General features: G+C 37.8%; 1 protein-coding gene across 8 annotated transcripts in view; it reads left to right on the forward strand.

Moving 5' to 3' along the window:
• The window catches only part of DNM3 (dynamin 3), a 524,278-nt gene that overhangs the window by 298,040 nt on the left and 200,280 nt on the right, over positions 1 to 25,958 (forward strand). Inside the window, exon 16 of one of the 8 annotated variants that reach the window (XM_026509364.4) lies at positions 9,741 to 14,206. The exons of 6 other annotated variants lie outside the window; for them this stretch is intronic. In XM_026509364.4, the coding sequence (XP_026365149.1) occupies positions 9,741 to 9,761 (21 nt within the window). In that variant the 3' untranslated portion in view covers positions 9,762 to 14,206. Of the gene's footprint in view, positions 1 to 9,740; positions 24,744 to 25,958 lie in introns of those variants that run through there. One more of the 8 variants, XM_048225447.2, reaches the window with a different exon arrangement.

Consider the following 25,958-nt stretch of genomic DNA (forward strand, 5'->3'; position numbering starts at 1 on the left):
TTAGATGAAGAGCCACTTTTGCTGCATGCCTCTCCTGGATCGTTTTCAGTGTATTTCTCTGTGTTTTATGTATATGCAGGATTTCCTGAATGTATCAAATTCTCCACTTAAAACTACTGTCCCTGCAGTACATGGTACATATCTCCTTTACCTTCAATAAAGGAGAGTCTCAGTGACTGTTTGTGTCTGTGCATGCTGTTGGGAACTGGAAAGGCCATGCTGAAAGCCATTTTAACTACCAGTGTATACTGGGACTACGAAATGGACATTTTGAATTAACGTTCACAGCGAAAACACTAAAGCCAAGTCGCTCAGTGCCTGGGGCAGAAGATGTTTGGTGATTTAATGTTCGTACAGATTTAATTAATTCTATTTGATTTCAAATTTTCATCTTTCTTGAAGAAATTCCACTTCTTTGAAATTAAATTAAACCTTTTTTAAAAAGTTCTTGTTTTAGGGGCCTCTGGGTGGCTCAGTTGGTCAAGTGTTTGGCTCTTGGTCTCAGCTCAGGCCTTGATCTCAGCGTTGTGAATTCAAGCCCCACGTTGGGCTCCATGATGAGCATGGAGCCTACTTAAAAAAAAAATGTTTTTGTTTTAAATCCAGTTAGTTAACATACAGTGTTATATTAGTCTCAGGTGTACAATATAGTTAAACCTTTATATTCTTGGATACAACTGAGGTATAAGAGAAGGAGCACCAGAATTGATTGGTTCTAGTTCAATTCTGCTATTTTCTAATTTGTCAAATGGGCGGTGGTTGGGGAGGAGGTCATTGGGAGATAGCCTGAATTAAATGATACAGATAAAATAAATTGGGATACTTTTGAAAACATTCTGAAATAATTCATAGGGCAATAGTTTGGAGAGTTGTCATGGCAGTGCCTTGGGGCAGATGATTATAGTGCTGTAGCAGAAATGTTTCTACCCTTGGTGACTTCTGTGGTGGCCCTGAATGTTTAAAGAGAAGAAAAGCAGAGGATTAATTCAACTAGTTGTGTCAAAAGGCAGTGACATGTGTTAATGCCCCTCCATCTGGTATGTGTTAATATACCTCCACCAAGTGACCAAAAGGCATTCAGTAAGATGGGCTTATTGCTCATTTTTATTCTTTTCTTCTCCTCCTCTTTTCTACTTGTACTCATTCCCTCTCCACCCCTCTCTTGATCAGTGTGAGACTTTCTGTTGCTTTTACCTCTTTTGTCCAGCCCGACTCTTCCTGTTTTATCTTCAATACAAGGAATTGGAATTGAGGAACCAGTGAAAATATATATGCAACTATTTAAAAAGATTTTTTTCTCTTTACATTTTCAATCAGAGAAATTGAACCCGATGTATGCATTGCTTGAAAACTAATAACTCCTGAACTAAATTACATTGCTTTTATTCTTCCTTTTTGCCTTTAAAATAATTCTCTTCTGAGCCAGCAACTTTTGATTTAAAATAAAACATTAAATGTCTTTGGGAGGGAGGAGAGAGAAAGTTAGAGTTTTAGATCAATCACACTGTTTTACTTTAAATCAGCTTTCTCATGGCTCCAAAGAATATTGTATACCAAATATTTTCAGATAACCATATGGACTTTATTGTCCATTTCGTTCATTCATCCATTTGTTGCTTGTGCTCAGCTGATTCTTCTCAAAGGATTGGAGAAGTTTGGCTTGTTCTGATATTTATCACCTTTCATACTTGATTATAAGCTCCTTGAGGGCAGGGGCTATGCCTGTCGTTTCTGTCTGCTGCATAATGGCTCTTCAGGTGGAATCAGGTCAGTAAATGCACGGTGACCAATCTGAGAATATCCTGAACGTGAAGAGTCAAAAAAAGGGGAGTCCTTCTTACGTAAGAATCTAGACCACGAGAAACCTCCTTTCTAGTTTGCATACATGACATTTTTATTTACTTTTACAAAAACTTAAAATATAAACTGCAATTAGAATGCTATAATACATAGGCCATTTGTAGTGCTTTTGAGAATGTGCTTAGAGTGTGCCACAAAACGCTGCAGATGCCACCTTACCTAAAAATCACAGGGAGGAATTTTTTAGATGAATGTCTGCTGGGAAACTACTGCCAGGAGAAATGTGGAAACCACATGAAATTCACTACATAAAGAAATCTGGTTTCCATTTCTGTGCTGCATTTTGTGCTTAGCAGGAAGAAGATAAACAAGCTGTTTAAAACTAAAGTGAATGGCAAAGGGATTAAATTTTAAAATCCCATATCGTAAATGTATTTTGGAATTTGTGAAATTTAATCCCATCACATAGGATCCTTTAAGAAGGGAGAAAATGTGTTGAGTCTTCTAGTTTTAGCTATCTCTGTGGAATGGATGAGTAATTTTGCTTCCTGTTGATGAGTAGTAATACAGCCATAACATTTGCTTCAGTTGAAATTAAAACGAAAGTCTTATTCTGGTCTTCAGGGGCAGACATTATTTTCAGAGTGAGAAAAGGGAAAGAAACAAGAAAACTCTCTTTTTGGGGGTTGGTTATAGATCGTTCCTTCTAGGGAAAGGAGAATTTTACTCTAATGTTTTAAGTTAGCTATTTTTAAAACTGTATGAAAAGGTATGAGTGGGGTAGATCGAAGGAGAAGAGTTGAAACTTTTTATTTTCAGAGAAATAGTCTGGAGGTTTCTTTTTCAGTTTTCTATTTGGTGGCCCTTATACAATTTAAATATGTTATCAAGTTGGTGTTCAAGGAGGAATAAACCCAAGATAAAATGGATTGTGAATAACAAAAATGTTGACATTTAAAACATAAAGACCAATCATTCAAATTGTGATTTCCTTTTCATAAACATAACCAGATTGTGTATACTCATGTTTAAGAATAATAGGCGTGCATTTCTAAATTCAGTAGGCCTTGTGCTTTGAAAAAGCCTGTGAGATCAAGAAGATTATAAAATTAAGTTCATCATATACTCGAGTGGATTAAAACTTTTCCTTCCGCAGCTTAATTCCTACTTTATGGTAGAAAAGGGAGGTGGAGTTATTTAAGGTTTATTTTAGTTACTTTTATTTCACATGGTGGTTTTGTTTGTTTGTTGCTGTTGTTTTACTCTTTTAACTTCCAATCTGAAAACTTTTAGCTGGCTTCTCTTAATAACTGATACATAATCTGTCTAAGCCTACAATCGTAGCCAAGGAGTCTTTTGTCTTAGAAAGTGCCATTTTTCAGATCAGATATAAAAACAAACTTCTAGTCACTCCATTCATTTGTTCTTTCATTCACTCATTCATTCCATAAACATTTGTCAGACTCCTACCACGTTTCAGACACTGTGCCAGAGACAGAAATAACACAGAATTCACGCCTTCAAGGAGTTTGTTTGGGATAACTTAAAGGGCAAAAGCAATTGTTGAGAAGAAAGAACGATTTGGATAAATACGTACGTACACAGATGCTCAGTTTCATCTAACAGTAAGAGACTAGGGAGTTAGGTGGCCTGAGCGTGTGTCTAGCTTTACCACTTTGCCGTGTGACCTTGGGAACATTACTGGCCACCCTTGTGATTTTGGAGTAGTTAATGAGGATTGCATGAATTAATCTGTGAAAGCTCTCGGCATAGTGCCTGGCATTTATTAAGCACTTTATAAATGTTAGCTTCAGGGATGATTTTCAAGATACTTCACAACAAGTATAGTAGGGGCACCAATCGGTTAGAACTGCTGTTGGCTACAAAAACCTGATATGACCACACCAGTTTGTATGGTCTGGATGTCAGCTCAGTTGGCCTCATTGCTATTACTGTTTCTACTTAGAATTTCTGAACCAAGCTTTATGCCTCACTCCCACCTCATCCTGTGGGCCCGGCTCTGTGGCGCTCATAGACCCAGGGCTTCTAGGGGCCTGCAATTTGTATTTTTGAAGTCTTTTTATTTTTGAGTAGCTAGACTTAGTACAGACTTATTTTCATGTTCCAGAGCATTCAGGATATTTTTCTTAGCTAATAACTTCTAGAAACCCTAGAGCCAAACCCTGAGTTCTTTCCCCTAATGTCGGTGGTAATTGTGATAGTACAGGCTCTCTTCTTTCTCTCCTCCTCCTTCTTATAAGAAAAAAATAATATCTAAAGCTAATTGCCTCATGTTCTCTTTTAGAAAGAGGTATATACCATACATAAATTCACTCTTTACAGTTAGTGGCCAACAGTTTGTGGTATAGAACCAATATAAGAGCATTTGTGGGAAGTTAAAAGACATGTGAGGTGTGAAAGAGTTTGTTGTAGTTGTTGCCACTTACATTGGTCACTTAACTGTCGTTAATTTACTTGATCTCTCTGTGTTACATTTTTCCATCTGTAAACGTGGAGTGATAATAGAACTTTTTTCATAGGGTGTTGGGAGGATTAAACAAGGTAATACTTATCAAGCACTTAGAACATAAAATTTCAAGAAATTTATTTAATTTATTATACTTAAGGTCTTAGGATGTAATTAGCATTTAATAAATTCACTGAATTTATTCAGCAGATATTTAAAGCACTTACACGTGTCGGACACTATTATAGGCACTAGGGATACAACAGTGAATAAAACAGATAAAAATTCCTGTCCTCGTGACAGTCCAGTGCAATGAAAAAGAAACAAAATAAAGCAAGAAAAGGGAGTAGAGAATCTGGGCATAGGGTTGCAAAGTTAAATAGGGTGGTTAGGAAACACGATGTTTGAGAAAATATTTGCAGGTAGTAAGGGTGTGACATGTAGACTGCTGGCTAAAGAGCCTTTTTTGATGGAAGAAATAGTATATGCAAAGGCCCTGAGGCAAGAGTATGCCAGGAGGACAGTGCCACTGCAATAGGGTGAGAGGAAGAGTTGGAGGAGGTGAGGTTGGTGCCAGAGACCTGCTTAAGATCCAAGTGATACAATGACGGACATTGAGAGGGATATCAGGGACCAACCCATGAAGGCTTCTTAGAGGAGAAGGTAGATCTTGAAAATGGACAGGCTGTGGAAAAACATATGGAAAAACGAGAACATTCCTATTATGGGGATGACCGGGAATGTGCAGGAAAGGAACAGTCAGTGGAAGAGATAGGCTTGGAACATATCCAAGAAAACCTGTCCAGAACAGAGGGTGACTAGTGGGGGAGGGAGAGACCCAAGATTGGAGAAATAGAGTGCGATTGGATGATGACACTCCTTGAGAGCCAGGCAGAGTACTTTTGGTTTAAAAAAAAAAAAATTCCCGTCAATAGAAGCAAATCAATGATAAAATAATAAAGTCCAAATTTAAAATCCAAGTATACACTATATACGTAACATCTGTGAGGTTTGTTTTCAGAGATAAATAAAAAATATAAAATGTAAATGATAGTTTTGATGTATAATAAAGAAAAATATCGAACTTTCTTTTAAAAGGTGCTTATTATTAAATAAAAGATGTCCTAACACTGTACTATGTGAGTTACAGTTACAAGCAACATGATTTGATAAACTAGATATTGCTTTAAATATGAAAATCATAATAATAATGAATAATGATGAACAATCTTGGTGTTGGTAGAAATCTCATTCTAGTGGTTCTCTTCTTTATGCCCGTGATCAAGCTTTAAACATGACGGCCGTTGTGCTGGCTGCTTTGTATACAGGATCACATGCTCACAAATACGGTACAGAAACAAGCGAGACCAATGACTCAAGTCACTTACACGGTCACAACTGCCTTTGGAAAATTATCTTGCAGTTTGAGATCTATTGGCATTATTTATTAGTTTCTGCCTTTTTTGCATTATATTCAACGTCAAGCTACACAAAAAGGTGGCAGGATGGAGAAAAAGGAAAGAACAAGCACCCTGTTAGATTCATCAGACTTTCAGATGTCCTCATTGGCTCACGCTTTTTCAACATAATCTTTTCAGAAGACGAACTTTTACTTGAAAATAAGTTTCCATCATCAAATGACTTCTGTTGCTGTGTTTCTGCCAGACAGTTAGTTCCTCTCCCAGCGAGTTTCAGCCCAAGACTGCCATGCTGAATATAGCCTGCCTCACACGGAACTTAGCTTATTTTTCACATGAATTGATCCTCCTAAGAAATGAAGCAGTATGTATAAACATGTTTTTTACCTTCCAAAAGGGAACGAGTTTCAGTTTTAAGGTGATTCTCATGAAATCTATTTTAAGAAATAGATGATGTTCTCATCAGTTGAGTGCTACAGCACAGAATACTATTAGGAAACTTCTGACTCTATTTCTGACTTCACTGTTATCCTGCAGCAGGAACTTGGCAACGTGTTAGCTCCCTGTTGATGGGTTTCCTGAGCATCTCCGTGAAGTAGATGCGAAATATCAGCTAATGCGCATACTCGAGTTTCACTGAGGGACGATACAAAGTAATTAGTCTGATATGTGCTCTAAAATGTGAATTACTTTTAAGAATCAGAGCAGTTCTTCTATTAATAGGTTGAAACACACTGTTTAAAACAGTATGAATTTATTAACTTTGGTTCGGGGACTGAATTATTTACTCTTTCATCAGTGGTTTTGATGACAGACTTCAGAATAAGTTCATTAGTTTTGGATGACACTAAATTAGGCGGTAATGTTAACCTCCTGTATGATCCAAATACAAAGTGGCATTTGCTGTGCCGTCGAACAATGAATAAAATATAGAATGCGGTTCAGAAAGAACAGAGGAATGGTACAGGGCTAAAGAGAACAGACCAGGACCTGAATGTTACCATGACCCATTTCTCAACTTAATTTCAGTATTGTTGGACTCTTATTAAGAATTTTTTTTCTTATTAATAATTTTTAAAAAATGTCTACCATAACAGTAGAGGGAAATAATAGAGATATGAACTAAATCAAGAGTGTTGCTGGAATTGGGTGAGGGGGAGATCCGATATGTATCAACCAAGAATAATGTTTCCCCTCTGCTTGGCATTGGTCCTACGTATTTAATGACACTAGATCCCATTTTAATGTTCAGATTTTATGAGAGATATGAAAAATTTAAGGAGGGTACCATAGATAAGCAACAAAAATGATTCGGGGTTGGAATCTGGCTGTATGGTGGGCAGGGAGAGGAGGATTGGGTTTAAGAAAGAAGGTGGGGTTTTGACAGAGGAAGGAGCTTAAAATCAACTGTCTGTAAGTAAATTAGATTTCAGTGGAAGAAGGATGTTCAGCCACACTTCATCTTCCAAGGGAAAGTAAACAAAATAAATTAGTGTAAATTGCTACCAGAGACCTAGATTGAGCAAAAGAAAGCTGATTTGCTGTTGGAGTTGATTGCTGTTAAACTCCAGGAGGTACTACCATGATGGGCTGTAGATTTTCTCTCCGTGATTATCTTGTAAAAATGGGATTTATCCATTTTGCTTGGATGATTGGTTATCTTATTTCCAAAAAGCGTGCTTCTCTAAGGCAATATTTTGGTTAAAGTATATTTGCAAAGGAATTGAAAAATTAGTTTGATCTACCTCCATCATTTTGTGAAATTTCCTGGTATTCAGGTACTTCAAAGAATTCGCTCAACCAATGCATATGAGGCATGGACTTACGCTAGTAAATGGTTTTATAATGGTAGCTAACAGCAATACATGCCATTATTGTCATTGAAAAACAATGCATAAGTTCTTGCCTAACCTCTGCTTTTGATTATTTACGTGGCGTTTTATGTAAAGAACATACTTCAGACCTGGTATAATACAGTGGCATATCTGTTGTTGCTTGATTACCAGCTTTGAGATTTCGTTTAGAGAAATCATGATTTGTAAGCTCAAAAAGTATCATTCCAAACATTTGGCAATAAATTCTGATCTGATTAATGTTAGGTAGCTTATTGTAAGATGTTGTCATGGTGACCATTACTCAGAAACACAAATACACATGCAGAATGGACCAAAAAAAAAATGTCTTTCTAATGTATTTCTCCTATTTTAAAAATACTTCAGCCAGGGGCGAGAAAGATACTTTTTCCTTGAGTACCTTTTCAAATTTTTTGAATTTTAAACTATGTGACAGTGTGTTGCCCATTATTAGATGTTACCTTTTAATACTAAACAATTCTTTTTTTAGAACTGAAAAAAAAGTCAGGTTTCCCAGAATAATTTACTTCAATCTTTTTAAAACTATTCTCAGATCATTACATGAGAGTGTTCTGTTACTCTTTTCATTGTTTTCAGGGCTTCAAGTAAGGTGACCTGAGTAATGGATACAGAACGTGTTTTGAGAATGAATACCTGTCCAATCTTTTAAATATTCTTTTGATAGAGAAACATGTATACTCTTTTAGCACTTACATAAGCGCGTAGCTGGTAGGATTCTGCCCCTTCTCCCAAACAGCTGTCCTTGAGACTTTATATTGAATTAACCACTTTTTCATATAAGAAAAAAAAGATACCATTAGAAACAACTGAACAGTAGCTCCCTACTTTCTGTTATCATGATACAGGGGTAAGGCGGAGAATTAACATTCTTTTTTTTTTTTTAAGAGCTACTATGTACAATATAATAAAATCCAAGTTAAAACGATAGGCAGTGTTGTGATCAGCTTAGGGTGCTATTACTTGGTATTATGGCCAGAGGACCAGAAATACCCAAATCCTCTGGAGACTATAGCAACCACTCTCCTCGTGGTTTCTGAAGAAGGAATAATGGCAAAGAAGGGGAAAATAACACCTCATTATTTGCTGGGGATTTGGCCCCAAACCCCAGTGCAGAGAACTCTGGCTGGCTGGGCCAGACCACCTATATGGAGCAGCCACTTCTCCTGAGGTGATGAGGCCCAGAGAGCATCAAACTGAAGGAGGCCTCTTCTCTGTTAAGATCCGTATCTACAGTTTTGTTTCTTATCACACTCCAACCACTTGTAAGAAAGACACAAGCCAGAATGACGTGTTTGTTCCTGGGAGAAATGAGCCTTGGCTCTGAAGATGCCAACCACAGAGGGAGAGCCACACCCGTGCATGCTGCTGGGTCCCCGTTCACCATTTAGCAAGGGTGGCCCAATCTACTGAACCACAGCCACTCCTCCTTCTGGGGCGGGGGCAGTGTGTGAGGAAGGTCGTAGGCAGAGTGGTCTCTGAAGGGCACTTTCTCCTGAGGACCACTGGCTTGACAGCGTGGGCTGCAGTGAGAAGTGGATGAACCACACTGGAGTTCTGCTCTGTGCTTGTTTCAAAGTCCAGGGCATGTATCCCTTGTGTTTATGCTAAGGGCACATGCAGCTCTTTGTCCGGAGGCTGAGGACTTGGCACAAATGCAACTGAGTCATTGCAACCAAGTTTACAATGTAGGTTCATGATCCAGTTTCAGCGGTTAGCCATTTTCAGTCCATCCAAAGAAGCAATCTTAGTAAATCAGGTTGTATGTATGTATGTGTTAAAGACCTGACTGGTCCTTAACCAGATGGATCTTTCAAAAACACGACTTTATTGGGTGAAGGTTAGATGGGAACTCTATGTACTGTGTTCCCAACTCTTTGGTAAGTCTAAAATACGTCAGAGTAAAAAGTTTTTTAAAGAGTTGAAAACCAAAGACCAAGACGATAATGTGTTTCAGAAAAACATAAATGAAAGTATATGTTTTTAGGGGAATAAAGATATTTCTACATGTTTAATATGTTAAAAAATGTATAGCTTTTATGTTACCACACTGCTCAAAAGCTTTCAGTGACTTCCTGTAATTTATAGGATACAGTTCAAATACTTGAGCCTTGGAATTTAAAATCTCTTAAATCCAGCCCCAGTCTATAAATTACTATCATCTATCCCATTCCCCACCTCTAGCCAAACTGCCATCCTCGCTGACCCTCAACAGGGATTTCCCTACAGGATGCCCTTCATCCTTCTCCCTCATGAAATCCACAGCGACGCTGCAAGACACCTTAAACCTCGTTCCTTCCACGAAGTGTTCCTTAACCACTGCCAGCCCAAGGTAGTATGCCTTAAAGCAAATACTGCGTATAAACCTTTAGTGCCTTTATTTAGTAAAACCCCTATTTTTAATATTAGTTTTATGTGTCTTGGTAACATCTCTCTACTAAAATTTTTAAGCTGCTCCAAGCTAGGAGTTATATGTCTATAATTTTGAATTTTCTACGTTGCTTAAAATATTTATTCCTGCCACCAACTTTTATTGGTTACATTTTATGTGCCAGGCACTCTGCTGGGTGCTTGTAATATGAAGCAAAATCAGAAGATTTCTTAAGTATGCCTTTCTTGTTTCCTCCTGGGCAAATTCATCAGAGGGTCTGTCATCTGGGCTCCCACGGCATCCTGGCCTTACCACTATCTTCCTCCGTGATAATGTGCTGTATTGTTTGTTGGCTTGTGTGTCTGGCTCCTCCTCTAGACTGCAAGCACCTGAAGGATGGGCACTTAGTCTTTTTTCATCGTATCCCCAGGACTCAGAATTGTGCATGCAGTAGTGCTCAACGTATGTGTGCTGAACGAGACAAATGCTAAAAAGCTGCAGCTGAAGATTACGGTTGCTTGGTGGGATAATTATGACTGAGGCCCCACTTGAGAAGGTCGTTAGCTGCCTGTGAATCACATTCTTGTGATGTTGTTGTTATTGCTCTTTTTCTTCTCCAAGCAATATCTGTTTTTAATCACGATATATGCATCATCACTAACGCACCACATGACATAGGATTTATGTGTACTGTGACGAAGACATCTGCCATCACAGTGATTACTTCGCACATAGAATCTACAGATGTACGTAGATAAAAGTTTTTTGAACTCCAGGAATATGTGCTGCCAGCTCTGTAATCTCTAGCAACAAGTATGAAGTCACCATTAGACCTGAATACCTTCAAAGGTTCTAATCCATCTTTGTATTTCAAGTGTCTAGCCCAAGCAAGGTACCTAGAACAGAGTATATGCTTAATAAATGTTTATGCAATTAGTAACATGAATAATTACAGTTCCTTTCCCAACCCAACATCTTTTTTTTTTTGCTAGTCATTTTAATATCTTACAGTGTTATCAGAGCTGCTAAAAAATAGAACTGAGTTGAATGAATTTCTTTCAACTTTCCCTGCCTTTGTGCTCTAAAATCCTGACATGGCTAAAAGTGGGAGCTCTGAGACTGGAAAGGAACAAGAAAGATTTGTGTTATCTCGAAGTTCATTTTCAGGGCTACGGCAATAACAGAGGATTAATTTCATGCAGAATTTTAAACTGAAAATTACTAACAAAGAAAAGTTCATGATTCTTTTACATAATTAAGATCCACACATTTTAATGGAACAAACAGGCACAGAGTTTACCTTCAAAGAATTTATCAAAATCAGTGTACTAAAAATTTGAATCTAGGTATTGTTATTTAGCTCACATTTCTCCAAAATATCTCATAAGAAGTTGAAGTAGAGAGACTCGGAGGTTTTTAAACTGTGTCTTGATAACTTATATTACCACAGTAAGATTTTTTTTTTAAATACAATTTCCTGCAAAGTGGAGATTAATTCCTGATGCTTTGAGGGTTTGGGTTCTTCAGATAAAAGACTACAAAGGGAAAACATGAACATACCATCTCCGGGAGCAATTATACTTGTTGGATTTCAGGGATGTTATGTAGTTTTCCTGAACATTGGCACATTGCTCTGTTTCAGAATAAAAAAAAAAATCCTTATGGTTTTAACTACCTATATTATAATTTACTTTACAATGGTTTGTAGTGTCTAGGTAAATACTTGTTGAATGAATGAATGTCTTTCCTGAATATTCGTTGTTCTATATGGTCTCCCTATCGTTTTTTCCGCCTTTTCTTGAAAACTTAAAATTACATTATAATGGAAAAGTAAGGAAGCACACCTCTTGCTTCATTAGGGTCCATTACTTCTTCCTGTATATGTTAACACAAAGGATGGGAGGAACCTTGCAAATTTTAACAAAAGGTTCAATGGCTGTGGCAGGACGGACACTTAAAACAGGGCTGAGTGTACAGTTCTTCTATTATCAAGACAATTGCCTGATTGAGAACAGCTCTCTGGAAAAATTCCAGCTATGTGTCTGGATTACCACAGGGTGCTGGAGTGATTAGAATTGCTCATGAGCAACCAAATGCCCTGGCTTGTCTCCACAAAGCAATTGAAGTATATGGGATCCCTGAGAGACATGGCTTAGTTGAAAGTATTCTCTTCCTGTTCTAGCCTTTTTTTTTGCCTCATTGGAAGTATTAAATGCACGGCAGATCTCTGCACAGGAAGCCCTAATGCAGACATTAGATTTGCAAGGTGTCCCTGGCCAACTGCACGTGAGACAGGCCGCTCCCACAGTCATCCTGCTTATGGAGACCTGTACTGACATTTTAAAATCATGTAGAGGTTATCGAGTCCTATAAGCCAAATTGCAATAAGCATAGGTGGATAGGTCCACAAATAAGGGGTTTACACTATTGCTTCGAGAGATGAAATTTGGCATATATTTTGGGATGAATATGGTTCTCTTGCATTTGAATTTTCAAAGATCTAGTGGTGCAAATGTTTATTAGTGACTGATAAAAAGTCAGGGGTAGTGAATATAGTAGTAGTGTTTGGATACGTACATCAGCTTTTTCTTTTAAACGATGGTTTCACGTAGTTCAGGTTTCACCGTAGCGTGTCTGGCTCCGTTATTGCCACTATTCAACTCCTGTTAGAAGGCAAATTCCTTCCCTGTTTCTGCGCTTTGTCTGGGGTGGAATTCCATATTGAGCGGCATTTCCCTTTGCTCCAGAGACTTTTAAGAAGAAAGGCCTCTTCCAGTTCTCCATCAACCAGAGTGGGCTGAGGTTAGGCCCTCCCAGAACTTGAATGTGTTCAAATATTCTTTCCTCTCTGTGTCATTTGGGCTCTGGGGCTGCTCAAAGTCCAGTCTTCCTAGCTACATTTCTGTTGTTGACTGCTGCTTCGCCGAAGAAAAATAGTTTCTGTGTTATTTTCATGAAATCCTGAAGAATCATATAATCTTTTCATCCTCTCTTCTGGGCTTTAGGTTTCAGGAAAAACAAGTTTTTGCCTAAGGGTGTTTAGTTTTCAAATGGTTGAGCTATTCACCAACTTTTTGGCTTGTTAAGCTCTCTAAATGTGACCACTAATGGCCGATGAGCCTTGACCAAGTTGTCTTTTTAAACTCTTCCGGTAAAAATATTCTGGTTAGCTTGAGTCTTGAGAAATGGAAGTTAACTTTGGAGATAGTTAATTTGAACTTGGGAATAGGAAGAAGCCTTAGAAAGATCTTAGGTGACTTAAAAGAAGACTTCACAGGCAAACCTGACTTACTGAAAAGTGTATTTGTAGCTCTGAGTATAGACTCACATTCCATTTTCTGACTGGGTGACATTGGACTAGTTATTTGATATGAACATCAGTTTCTGTAACCGGGAAATGGTTTGTTGTGATATTTAAATGAAATACCCATTATCTTGTTTCTTTTTCTTCTTGTGAAGAAATATGACTTCCTGTTTTAGTAGCGTCATCAAAGAACTGAGAGCAAAACTCATAACAAAATGTTGGGTTTTGCAGTATGTGAAGAAAAATCCCTTGCAGCTCTGTTTATAAACTTAGTTGCATTTTTTCTAAGTATGTTTAAGAAGCAGGTCTGGAAGGAGCTAGAAATCTATGCACTGTAAAAGCAAATTAGCTTTTACATAAATGTTTTCCAAAGGAGAGGATCAGACGATTGAAGAATATCACATGAAGAGAAATTAGAGTTTTTTGGTTTTGTTCCATTTATGTTTTAAGTTCTATACTTTAAGCATAAGGTATATGTTAAATGCATAGTTTTTTACATCTTTACAATAGCCTTTTCAAGTAGGGGTACCATTAATATCCTCATTTGGTAGATGAGGAAACAGGCTTGGGAGGTCAGGTACCTTGCTTCATGTCTCACAGCTAATAAATGGCAAAGCTGCTATTTGAACACAGATGTGTTGGACTCAAGCTTTTAACGACTGACTGGGAGGGCTGAAGTGAACGGGGCAGACTCTACAGCGAGGCCGAGGCCGCCGCTTACTAGCTGTCAGACCTGGGGCCTTAATCTCTCTCCTCCTCCTCGATTTCATATTAAAATGTGAATGAAAATAGGATTAAATGAATTCACATATGTCAAGCTCATAACATAGAACCTGGAGTATGGTAAGGACTTCAATGTTAATTGGTGTTGTCATTGTCAGTATATTATTATAATTATTTACTAAAGACAGTCACTTTGGGGTAATGTGCTTAGAATTTATGGATGGCACAGCACAGTGTTTTTCTGTTTGTTTTGTTGTAGGTGTTTTTTTTTTTTTTTTTCCTGGCTGAAAGAACCAGGGAATGTTTGGGCCAAAGGTCTTTATGTCTGACCTCGTCTAGTCTGGCTGTCTACCCTCACATGAATTCTTAGAGTCCATGTTTGAAGAGAGCTGGTGCATTGTACGTCTTGGTAACCAAATCATAAAGAAGGAAAATTGAATTTCTGAGTTACTGGGGATCATGTCAGCTCTGTCTTCATTTATGCTACACTAAAATTAGAAAAAAAAAAATCCAACCAAGGTGATATTTCTACACCGTTGGGAATAATGCTATATTCTTCATTGGCTTGGAGTTTTAACTTCTGCCCATTATTGAATTCACAGTCTCTTTCTATATCCTGGATCCTTTTCAACAGAACTTCTAAGAAACAGAGATTAATTAGTTTTGTGCTTCAAAGGACATGCCTCCAGTTGCTCTAAAAAGTCCAAAGGAAGCTGTGAGGAATAGCACACACTTTCAAGCAGAGGGGAGTTTATAACTGGTGTGAATTAACTAGTGATATTGATTATCACCACCCCATACTTATTCTATATTGTGTTCCTTATTCATCTCCCGCTATTTTGATTTTCTGGGAACAAATCAGCAACAGAATGATTTCTTTTTAGTCATTATGATCAGGTTAGTGAATAACTTATTACAGTTTTTTAAAAATAGAATTTAATGTCATATGATAAAAGTATATGAGAAGAATATAAGAATGAGGCTACCTGAGTCAAAATTCACTTGTTGAGGAGGTATGACTTCACAGAAGAAAAGGAAATAGATCAGTGTATATTTTGTCTGAAATTCTTATTTGCTTCTTATTTTCCATTTAAAATAATCAAGCGGTAGAGCTGTATACTGTCTACCCTGCTGTGCAAGACCTCAGTACCAGCTTCTCCCTGGTGGTGATGAGGGGATGCAGGCATTCTTTGGAAAATGTGCTGATTTCAACCTTAGACAGAAGAGTTAGGCTGATGACATATTGAACAGTGTTTGTTAATATTAGTGTTAGTAGTTAATACCTAACTAATATTTATTGTATAGTCCTCTTGAGTTGTGCCAATTTCTGTATCCAGATGATAGATATAAATCAATAGGGCAAAGCCAAAACAAAACAAAACAAAACAAAACCTGTAAATAGCAGTCCTTGAATTTTTATTCTCTCCATTGTTGAGGGAGCCCAAGAAGAGGGGATGTGGACTTGTATTCCAGACACAAGAAGTCTCAAGCATAGCGGCTTGGGAGCATGAAAGAGTGATGTGTTTAGTAGGGAACCTTTACACGTGACCAGAGAGCAGCACCTGGTACCTGGTGAATTAAGAGGTGCTTGCCATTTATGAATGAGTAAATATTTGTTGAAGGAATAAACAGGGTTCCTTGATAGAATGATGGGAAACGTGTGTAGGATATAAAAGGGTGCAGAGCCTGCTGGGGAACCAAAACCTGGTCCTTCTGGTAAGTGGATCATAACTGGAATATTGCTGCTGCCTCATAAGGAACACCAGACCCCTCCTAGGTGAGCTTCCAAGATTTCACTCTTTCATTCTTGTTCCACCTGTGAATACATGCTATTCTGCTGATGCCTGTCACTCTGAAACTGAGTTGTGAATAGAGTGATGCAATATCTCTGTGCAGAGAGAAGTTGCACAGAGAAAGATGGAGAGCTATGGTTGTCGGTGGTGGAGAGTTCTTGAAGGGAATGGGCGTGTGTGTTAGAGACATTATACGTAGAGGTATGGAGGGTGGCCTGAAATGAGGAAGAACTGGAGACAGGGAGAACATTTAAGACGTGAATGTTTTATGTGTGAAGGGTGCTGGATGCTGGGACTAAGGCACTGGCAGCGAAGAAGGAGAGAAAGTGAGCAGTTGGATGAGGGAGTTGGGAGAGAGAGGGATGATTCCAAGGTTTTTGTTTAAGCAAATGGACAGAATGACAGTATCAGTAATCAGACAGGGGACCCACGAGAAGGTGCAGGTAATAGGAATGCTAGGGATAATATTTTTTTCAGTTTGGGATATGCTAAGATTCACAAATACGTGAACCATGTGGGCAAAGATGTCCCATTGAAAATAGAGGACTTGGTCTCAAAAGAGAGCTTTTTGATCCTGAAGTTAACCAGGGAGAAGCCTTATACCAAGGAATGATTTCAGGGTAAATTAAAAAGGAATAAAACTATGGTAAGATTTACTTGTATTTAAAAGTAGTAAAGTTTGGGGTTAGCAGTTAAGATGATTATAGCCTTTATGTTTGTGTATCACAGGTTTAATATGCATTAATTTTGCTAGGCTTCCAATTTTATGTTATAAGATAAATATAGAAGTGTATTCATCCTTAAGTGAAGACTCCCACAGACTCAGTCTCCTGGATCTTATGGCCAGGACCAAGCTAACACAGCAGTATTTAGAGTCCACATACTAAGAGGAAATTAGCATCTTAAATGCTGAATTTGAAATCATGATGAGGCATCAGTGGTACCCATAAGCTTATGTTCTGTCAAAAACTACATCTGTTGATTTTACTGACTAAAAGTATTTAATGTGATGCAATTCTTTATAGCATATGCTCCATGAGAAATAAAGGTAGACTATTATACTTTCAAATATTAGAGAATATTTCTAATATTCTAAGTACTATAGTTGAGCCTTAAATAAATGTAATGATTAAATATAAATGAGGTTTTCTTTTTTTCTTTTTTCCTGGGCTTGAGTCCATCAGCTCAGGAAGGAAATATAAATTAATGGAGCATACGTTTAAGTTTTAAATATGAGGTTTTGAGACCTTTCCTGCTTAACTGTGGGTCCATTGTCAAGTGAATATGCTCTGTTTTCAAATAAATGTGTCTATAAGTGAATGGAGAAGATTTGAGACCAAAAACACTTTTTTCCTTGGCAGCATCTGAGACTTGGACACCAACTCTTGATTTTTACTGTTTGGTTTAGAAGGGCCTGACAAGTTACACCTTGGTAATTTATCTTCCTTGGCTGACATTTCTGAACAAATGCCTTAGTGTTATACTTAGAGCTGGTGTCGTGCTTAGTATTTCCTTTTTTTACTGTTTAATATAACTTGGTAATTTACCTTCTATCAGAGAAAGACTGGTTTCTGGTAATAGCAACATCTAATGATGAAAGCTTGGTAGACTATGCTATGGATGGCACATAGACTGCAAATAATTTATTTTGTATTGTCTTGTGTTTTCATAAATGGTGAAGGATATTGCTGTACTTCAGGTTTATTTTCTAATATTAAAGGTAGTAACAATAAGCATTCGTTATGGACATTAACGAGCATGTTCTGAATGAGATATCAAAAAAAGTCTCAGAACGGTGCTGCTTGTTTAAATTGCTTCATATCTTTCAGAAGAGACAGTTAAACAGTGAGATCACCATTAATTTGTGGAAGTACTGATTTTTAAAAATTATCTTATTCCATATGGAGTAAATTTAGTTAACTAAGGCATGCTGTGTTCTAGTAAGACAACTACTGGGCAATTATATTCATAATAACAATCTATCTGTTTCATTGCTACACACTCGCTCCTGTCTTTGCTCAGGCATCTTCCAAATTATTGATTGTTTGCACAGGAAACAGAGTAAAGAGCATGACTGGATCAGCACAAATGTATTTCCACTTTTGAAAATAGTAATATACTGACCATGAATCAGTACTATCTTCATTTGCAAACAACAGTCCTCTCACCCACAAGTGTGCACCTTGATTTTTGTCTTTAACTTTTAAAAGTGATTGTGAGTAAACTGATTTTACTGACTCAAACCTATTGATGATGATTTATACTTATAGGTTGTGCCCCTATAGGTGTTTCCATGAGAAAAATTGAGTAAAGATATAAGGTGAAGATCTAATGGTATCATATGGAAGTATCCATTCATATATTGAATTTCAGTGACATTAGAAAAGTCATATTATTTGAAACTAAATGAGTAATGTACATAATAAGTATGAATAAGAGACTGGAGGAAAGAGAATCCTCTGAGGACTAATAGTGAGAAATATTTCATGAACCTGAGGCTTAATTTTCTCCCATTTTATTGTGAAAATTTTCAAACATTGAAAAGATAAAGGAATTTTACGGTGAGTACTAGTATACCCTTTATAACTACAATTGACCTTTTATAATACTTGCTTTTATTATAAGATATATTTTAATGATAAGTGAAACTTGGACAGGTCCAGCTAAAAGGATCAAAGTATGCTAAAGACTGGGAAAATGTAGAAGAGAGGTTTTGTGGTAGCTAGTCCCCAGTGATATCTCTACACATCCTCATAATCACTCCCCTGCATTGTACCAGGGTTGATTTGTGTGATTTTGGTAGATTCAATAAGTACCCCACCCACTTAGCCCAAAGATGTGCATGTCTTAATCCTCAGAACCTGTAAATATGTTAAATCATATGTCAGGAGGGACTTTGAATATGTGATTTGTGAATAAGTTAGGGATTTGAGATAGGGAGATTATCTTGGATTATCTGGGTGAACCTAATGTAATTACAAGTCCCTTTAAGAGAGACTTAGTAGACTTAGCATTAGAAAGAAGATATATAAGGATGGAAGCAAATGTCGGAGAGGAGAGAAGATGCTACCCTACTGGCTTTGGAGGAAGGTGGAAGAAGGGACAACAAAACAAGGAATGTAGGTGGCCTCTAGAGTCTGGAAAAAAAAAAAGGAAATAGATTCTTCCCTGTGCCTCCAAAAGGGAAACAGCACTTCCAGCCCATTTTAGACTTCTGTTCTCTAGAACTGTGAGATAATAAATTGGTGTTGCTTTAAGCCACCGAGTTTGCAGTAATCTGTTATAGCAGCAATAGGAAACCAGCACAGCAGCCGGAAGACTATGGCAGAAATGAAGGTTTACCACTTCTGAGGCAATTACATTATAAAACACTGTAGCTCCTGTGTTGGGCTCTTTCTTTCTTTGATCATTCACTGTGGCAGAGACCAGCTGCCATGTCATACAAACTAAGGAAAGGCCCATGTGGCAAGGTACTGAGGTCTCCAGCCTATGGCCAGCAAGGAAATGAGACCTGTCAGTCACCATGTGGGTGAACTTGGAAGCAGAAACCAGCCTCCCTCCCCCAGTTGAGCCTTCAGATGACCACAGCTCCATCTAGCAGCTTGATTGCAACCTGTGGGGGACCCTGAGCCAGAATCACCTGGCTAAGCCAATCACAGATTGCTGGCCCACAGAAACTATGAGATAATAAATGTATATTATTTTGAGCTGCTTCACTTGGGGGCAATTTGTTATACCACAAAAGATGACTAAAACAGAGTTGAAATGGTGGTTGGGGGAAGATTGCGGAAGGTTTGAATGCTGTACTAATTCACTTCTCAGTAAGGAACCCTTGAAAGTTTTTTTTTTTTTTTTTAAAGCATTTTTCCCCTTCTTTTTTTTTTTTTTTTTAAAGATTTATTTTATTATTTATTTGACAGAGATAGAGACAGCCAGCGAGAGAGGGAACACAAGCAGGGGGAGTGGGAGAGGAAGAAGCAGGCTCATAGCGGAGGAGCCTGACGTGGGGCTCGATCCCGGAACGCCAGGATCACGCCCTGAGCCGAAGGCAGACGCTTAACCGCTGTGCCACCCAGGCGCCCCAGAAAGTTTTTGATCTGGGCAGTAACCAACTCAATATAATAAGATTTATCTTGTTTTGCTATATTAGCATTAGAAAGGGAAATTTAGCATTAAAACAGGGAAATTGGAGGGAAGAAATATAGATGTAATATTAGGGATAGTAAAATTAGCTCTAACGCTGAAAGCCTGCTCTAGGTCTGTGAATGTAGGAAGGGGCAGGAAAGAATAAAGGTAAAACTACAGAAGAAACTCAATAGGACCAGGTGGCCAAACAGACTCAAAGGAGAGGTAAATTGAAAAGTGCGGATGATGGTGCTTTGAGTTTGCAAGAACAATGTATGATTCTAAGAATGGGATATTTACAATAAGAATCAGTTTTTATTATACTGTTTGAAATTTAGTTGGGTAAGCGAAAATGTTCAAAAACGAATTTAGGTTAAAGACTTCATTACCTTCCTTGTGAGGAATCAAATTGGGACCTGAGACAGAGTAAGGGATATGACGTTACAGGATACATAATTGCGTGTACAGAGCCTGGTATACTTTGGCCCCTAATTTCTCACAGCCAACCCAGAGGAAATGCCGACAATAACGTGGTTTTAGTACTAGTAAGACTAAAGCAGACAGATGTCTTCTTGGGTCTTCTTAAGCACACACATTCTCAGCATTACCCAATCTATGGTGATCACTGTGATTTTAATGAGATGAGGTAAGAATAGGTCACTGGGTTTTATCATTAACTGATCATCAGTGATATTTAGGATTTCATTGTCGATATGATGGTCAGGACACAAGCAAGACTGCAGTGGATTGAAGAGTGATTTTTCTGGAGATGAGATAGAATCAGCAGACTCTAAGTTATTCTTCCCGCTCACTGGGATATTTCACTTTATATCTCAGTCCATAAAGTAGAGCAAAAATAGTGATCTCCTTCTAGCCTAAAATATAAAGTGCTTTAAGCTGCTGGGTAAGAATTCAGTGTAAATCCAGAATGTTAACAGCACTTATTGGTATGTATTATGAATGAAATTGAACTTGAGGGTTGATTGCCAACATGGTTGGTTTGTGGAGCTTACTTTCAGACTGTCACCTCTAATTTTGTATTTATAGAAAGCATCCCCCTGTCTGGACTGAAATTCAAAATTTTTGTTTATTACTAATGGTGCCTGATTGTCATTTGTGACCTTTGGTTTTTGTATGATGAGGTAGAATTTGGTAAATGGTGGTCTCACAAATTTTTCTGACCAGCCCTGCTGGGTCTCAGTTTTGACAAGTTGTTTCTCCCAGTAGGTTTTAATCAGATGTAGAGTTCAAGGTGATGTTAGTACTCTTACAGTGTCGTTCGGGAAACCAAAATAAAATAATAGGTATGAACATGCCTTGAAAAAATAGAGGATCATGTAAGTATTAATTATGTTTATCATCATTAATCAGATGATTGAAACTATTATTCTATTAAAATAATATTACAACTTCTGAATTAAGATTGAAAAGAGGTGGGAGAAGTTTTTTGCTATGTTTATTTCAGCTTCTGTAGAACTTGCATGAACTTCCTAAGAAAAATATGTGCACAGGCAACATATATAAATACATATATGTTTTAAGGATGCTCTACTTACTCATTTGCATTTGGATTATTTGTAGCCTTATTCAATTCTGGATTTATTTTCCCAGCACAGTTTTGGAAATACGAATTCAACAATTCTTAAGATATAACCAGTAAATTCAGGATGACATGTATGTGAAAAATACTTCATTCCTTAACCCTTAATCTTCACAATAACCTCATCAGGAGGTATTATTATCTTTTTATGTATAAGGAAACTATGGCTCTGAGAGATTAACTTTTTGCCCAGGGTGTCTGTAGCAGGGATTTGAATAAACAATTCGAGCACCACAGTTCCTTAGATATAAGCTGAGCAAGGAAAATCAGTTTGCTTAGAGGAAACATAACTGCATCTGTAAATATTGTACCAATATCATAGCATGTCTCTGAGTAGAATTTAGATGGTTTTCAAAGCAGCATTGGCTTCTGTCAGCAGGCGTCTCTCAGGTTCCTCTAGCGTGAACACACAAGTTTGCTCATCTGTGTCAACACATTACCAGTTAGTCTATGGGAACTAGCTCCAGTTAGTTTTGAGATTAGTAGTCTAATGCGTATAAAGAATAAGCTGTTATGTACTTTGGGTTTCTAGTGTTGAGCCATGAGTGGAATATAAGATGGTTAGTAATGGTTTAGGGAGTCCAACTTTGTTTGTGGTTCATGGTTTACTGATTGCTTAGCCGTTTTCGACCTCATCCATTTGACCCTCACCATCACCTTGTGAAGCAGACAGGGCTGATTTTATTCACCTCATTTTGCTGAAGAAACCAAGACCAAAAGAGAGTGAGTGATTTTTTTCAGCAAACTTCAAATATTATCCACATTGAAAAAATTCTGATAAGTAGTTTAAAGGCCCATGGATACAATGCAATAACGATGGTACATCTTGTTGCTTTTATAACTAGGAGTTTACTGCTAGATTATAGTTTGATTTCCCATCATATAACACATTTGAAGATAAACACACTCATAATACAAACAAGGAATATGAAAGGTTTCCTTCTTCCTTTTTCTGCAGGGATATCATACGACTTATTTTAGCCCCAGTTATTACCTGGAGGAGTGCTGCGTGCTTCTCCAATGGTGTGTTTTTGTGGAGAGTTAAAGGAGAAGCTGCTCCTATCCTTCCCATAATGATATTGCCGACCCTAGAACTTTGACCCCGAACACTCTGCTGGGTCATGTATACGCATGGACATTTACCTTCCTGTGGCTTGTGGTACAGGACACAACATCTAATAGTCAGGTTTGTTTCCAAGTCAATTCTGTAATGCAAGACTATGTCAAACAAGAATAAGTTGTCTTGTTCCCAACATTTAAAAATAGTTCTTTCACGATTAAGCAGCATTTACCAGGCACCTACCCTAGGGCAGGCGCAGTGCCAAGCTCTGAGGAACACAGCTCTTCCTCCACTTGGCTTGTAATCTAGGTTGTGAGGTCTGAACATCAAGGCAAGGGGGTTTCCAGTTTCACTTTTCATATATAATGGTTGTCTGAGTGTGTTTGGTCTCCTGTCACAAAAACTATAGACTGGGCAGCTTATAAACAACAGAAATGTGTTTCTCACGGTTCTGGAGGCTGGAAGTTCAAGATTAGGGCCCAGCAGATTCAGTGTCTGGGGAGGGCCTGTGTCCTGGTTCACAGACTATCACCATCTCTCTGTATCCTTGCATGGGCAGAAGGGGTAAGGAAACTCTCTGGGGTTTCTTCTATAAGGGCACTAGTCCCATTCAAGAGGGTTTCCCCCTCATGACCTAATCACTTCCCGGAGGCCCCACGCCTTTTAATACTATCACATGGGGGTTAGGTTTCAATATGTGAATTCGGGGGGACATAAACATTTAATTTAAAACAGTAGTTTGGAAAGCTGTGAGACTTCTCAGAATATAAACAATAATTAAAAAAAAAAACACGATGCTTTTACACCATGTCTGAGATAAATTTGTTCTTTCGACAAAGGTGATTTTAACTGTTGGCACTTTCCAGGACAAGGACCACTCCTCTCACGATGATCAGATGAAAACAAGAAACAAATGCCCAGCCACACGAACTCTCCATTGTACTCTTGATGAATCCTTTCTTATGTTTACAACAGTTGAATTTATATATATATATATCTCGCTAGCAGGGCAGTTCTCTAAAAGACTACACTACTTTCTTTATGTACAATGTCAGTGCCACAATATTAAACAGCAATGAATTATGTGACTATGCTTTCCTTTTTAAAAATGTGAACGTATTTCTCTATAGAGTTGTTTTGTAGCTGTATTGCTATTAAAGTGGTGCCCAACTCCAGGCCTGCAGACTGCTGACACACAATTAATCTCACAAATTTATGAATGCCAAAGCATGGAGCAAAATGAAAACAACTGGGGGAATGTTTAAGGGAAATAATTGGACTGTATCCAGATGTGCATGTGTAAAACATCACCCCTTAACTCCTCCCCCATATCCTGTCTGAAGACAGGATTTTTTTTTTCTCAAAAATGAACGAGTTATTTGAAAGAAGCAATGGTCTCTGACTGAAACTGAATAGGGTAAAGCCCAGGTTGAACATAATCGTGTATGTTCGTGGGGTCTTTGTTTTTTGATTAACTCATCACATGCTGGCGAATCCATCTTCCTGGTGGCCGTTCGTGATGACACGACATGACGCACTGCATTTGAGCACAACGTGGAAGGGTTTTCAAGAATGTCCATTTTCTTGAGTTTGGGGCTGTCATGAACTATAAAGTTTTACTATTAAAAAAGGACAACATTAAATTGTCTAGTGTGGAAGAAGTTCAGATGGGAAGTAAAGTCTGGTTAAGAGGGAAAAGAAGTGTGAGAACATTTATTTCCTTATTTCTCTTTCTTTCTTTCTTTCTTTCTTTCTTTCTTTCTTTTCCTTTTTCTTTCTTTTTTTCCTTTTGGTCCAAGACAAGTCAGAAGAGCCAAAGAGAAAAAAAAAAAAAGAATTTTTCTAAGATGCTTTAGCTCACTAGATAAAACGTAAAAGTCAAGGTAGCAATATTGACTTTGGATGTGTGAAGTTAATTTGGACCTGGCATCACTGGGATATGAGAAATTAGAGGGCAGGCATGCTGAATAAGAACCTTTCATGTTGGTGTCCAACCATCAAATGTATTTTATTATTTATTTTCCTTTTTCCCCTCATATATTTTAAATGTACCAGAGAAGAAACAGTAAGACACACTTTTTGCTTAAGTGTAAAAAAATACTTCCTTGAAAACAAGATAACCAAATCCAACAATAAATCCAACAAATTTCAGTAGAGGAGTTTTCTCCATAGACTTGTTTTTCTCTTGCTCTGCACAAAAACAAAAATAAAGATGAAATGAAATTTTAATGTACTCATTAAGGTAGAACATACAAAGACCTCTTTTTTAAAAGATTTTGTTTATTTATTTGAGAGAGAGAGAGAGAGAGAACATGCATGAGCAGGGGGGAGGGATAGAGGGAGAAGTAGACTCTGGCTGAGCAGGGAGCCTGATGTGGGACTCCATCCCAGGACCCTGGGATCATGACTGAGCCACCCAGGAGCCCTGCATACAAAGACCTCTTGCCCCTTTAGTTGCCCTGTGCTGTCACAGAGACTTTCCTTGGGATTAGAATTCTGAGCCTCATTAGGAAAAGTCTCAAGATTGGATTTCTGTTTTTATTCTGGAGGAGGAAAGCAAAAGTAAAGAAATTGAAAATACCCAATCTTTTAGCCCACTTAAGGAAGTATTAAGGACCCCAAATCTCAATGTTCCTACTATAGTTGGTGGCAAATTTTTATCATAAAACTTCAGTGTTAGAATAGTATCAGTCCTCAGGTTGAGGATAAGCACTGATTTTCTTGTACTCTTCTACCTGTGCAGATAATTATTCAATTTAAAGCCTAATTTTCATATCACGGTTACTGGACATAATTAACATTAAAAAAAGAAATTAGTCTGATTTCTCGATTCCTTTACCAAAGGGAACTGGGTGGAGAAAGGCATCATCCCGTGTCACTGCCAGGGCATTAATAAGTGGTGAAACCAGGAAAGGAAAGCTGATGAGAAGATCCCTTGTTTTATAAATACATATACACAGATAGCACTGTCTCTATGCCATGACTGTTATGCCCCTGCATATTTTGTCTCCATATAATACCCAATAGAGTTATATTTCAATTAGCCAGTTCTAATTTCAAATGCAAATAATTTCTGGGAAAGTTAAATATATTGGTTTTACCCACCTTATGAATAAATATATAATTTCATGATGTTGAAAATATTCTATATTATCTGAAGTTTAAAAAAACAAATTAACGTAAATTAAATTTGGTTGTCTTGGGGCACCTGGGTGGCTCAGTCGGTTAAGCGTCCGACTCTTGATTTCAGCTCAGGTCATGATTTCAGGGTTGTGAGATGGAGCCCAGCATTGGGGTCAGTGCTGGACTAGGAGCATGCTTAGGATTCTTTCTCTCCCCCTCCCCGTAGACCCAGCCTCCTCCTCCAGGCCTCTCTCTCCCTTTCTCAAAAAAAATAAATTTTTTTTTGATGTGTTAAGCAAAACC

Source organism: Ursus arctos, unplaced genomic scaffold (genome assembly GCF_023065955.2).
Source record: "Ursus arctos isolate Adak ecotype North America unplaced genomic scaffold, UrsArc2.0 scaffold_2, whole genome shotgun sequence".
NCBI lineage: Eukaryota > Metazoa > Chordata > Mammalia > Carnivora > Ursidae > Ursus > Ursus arctos.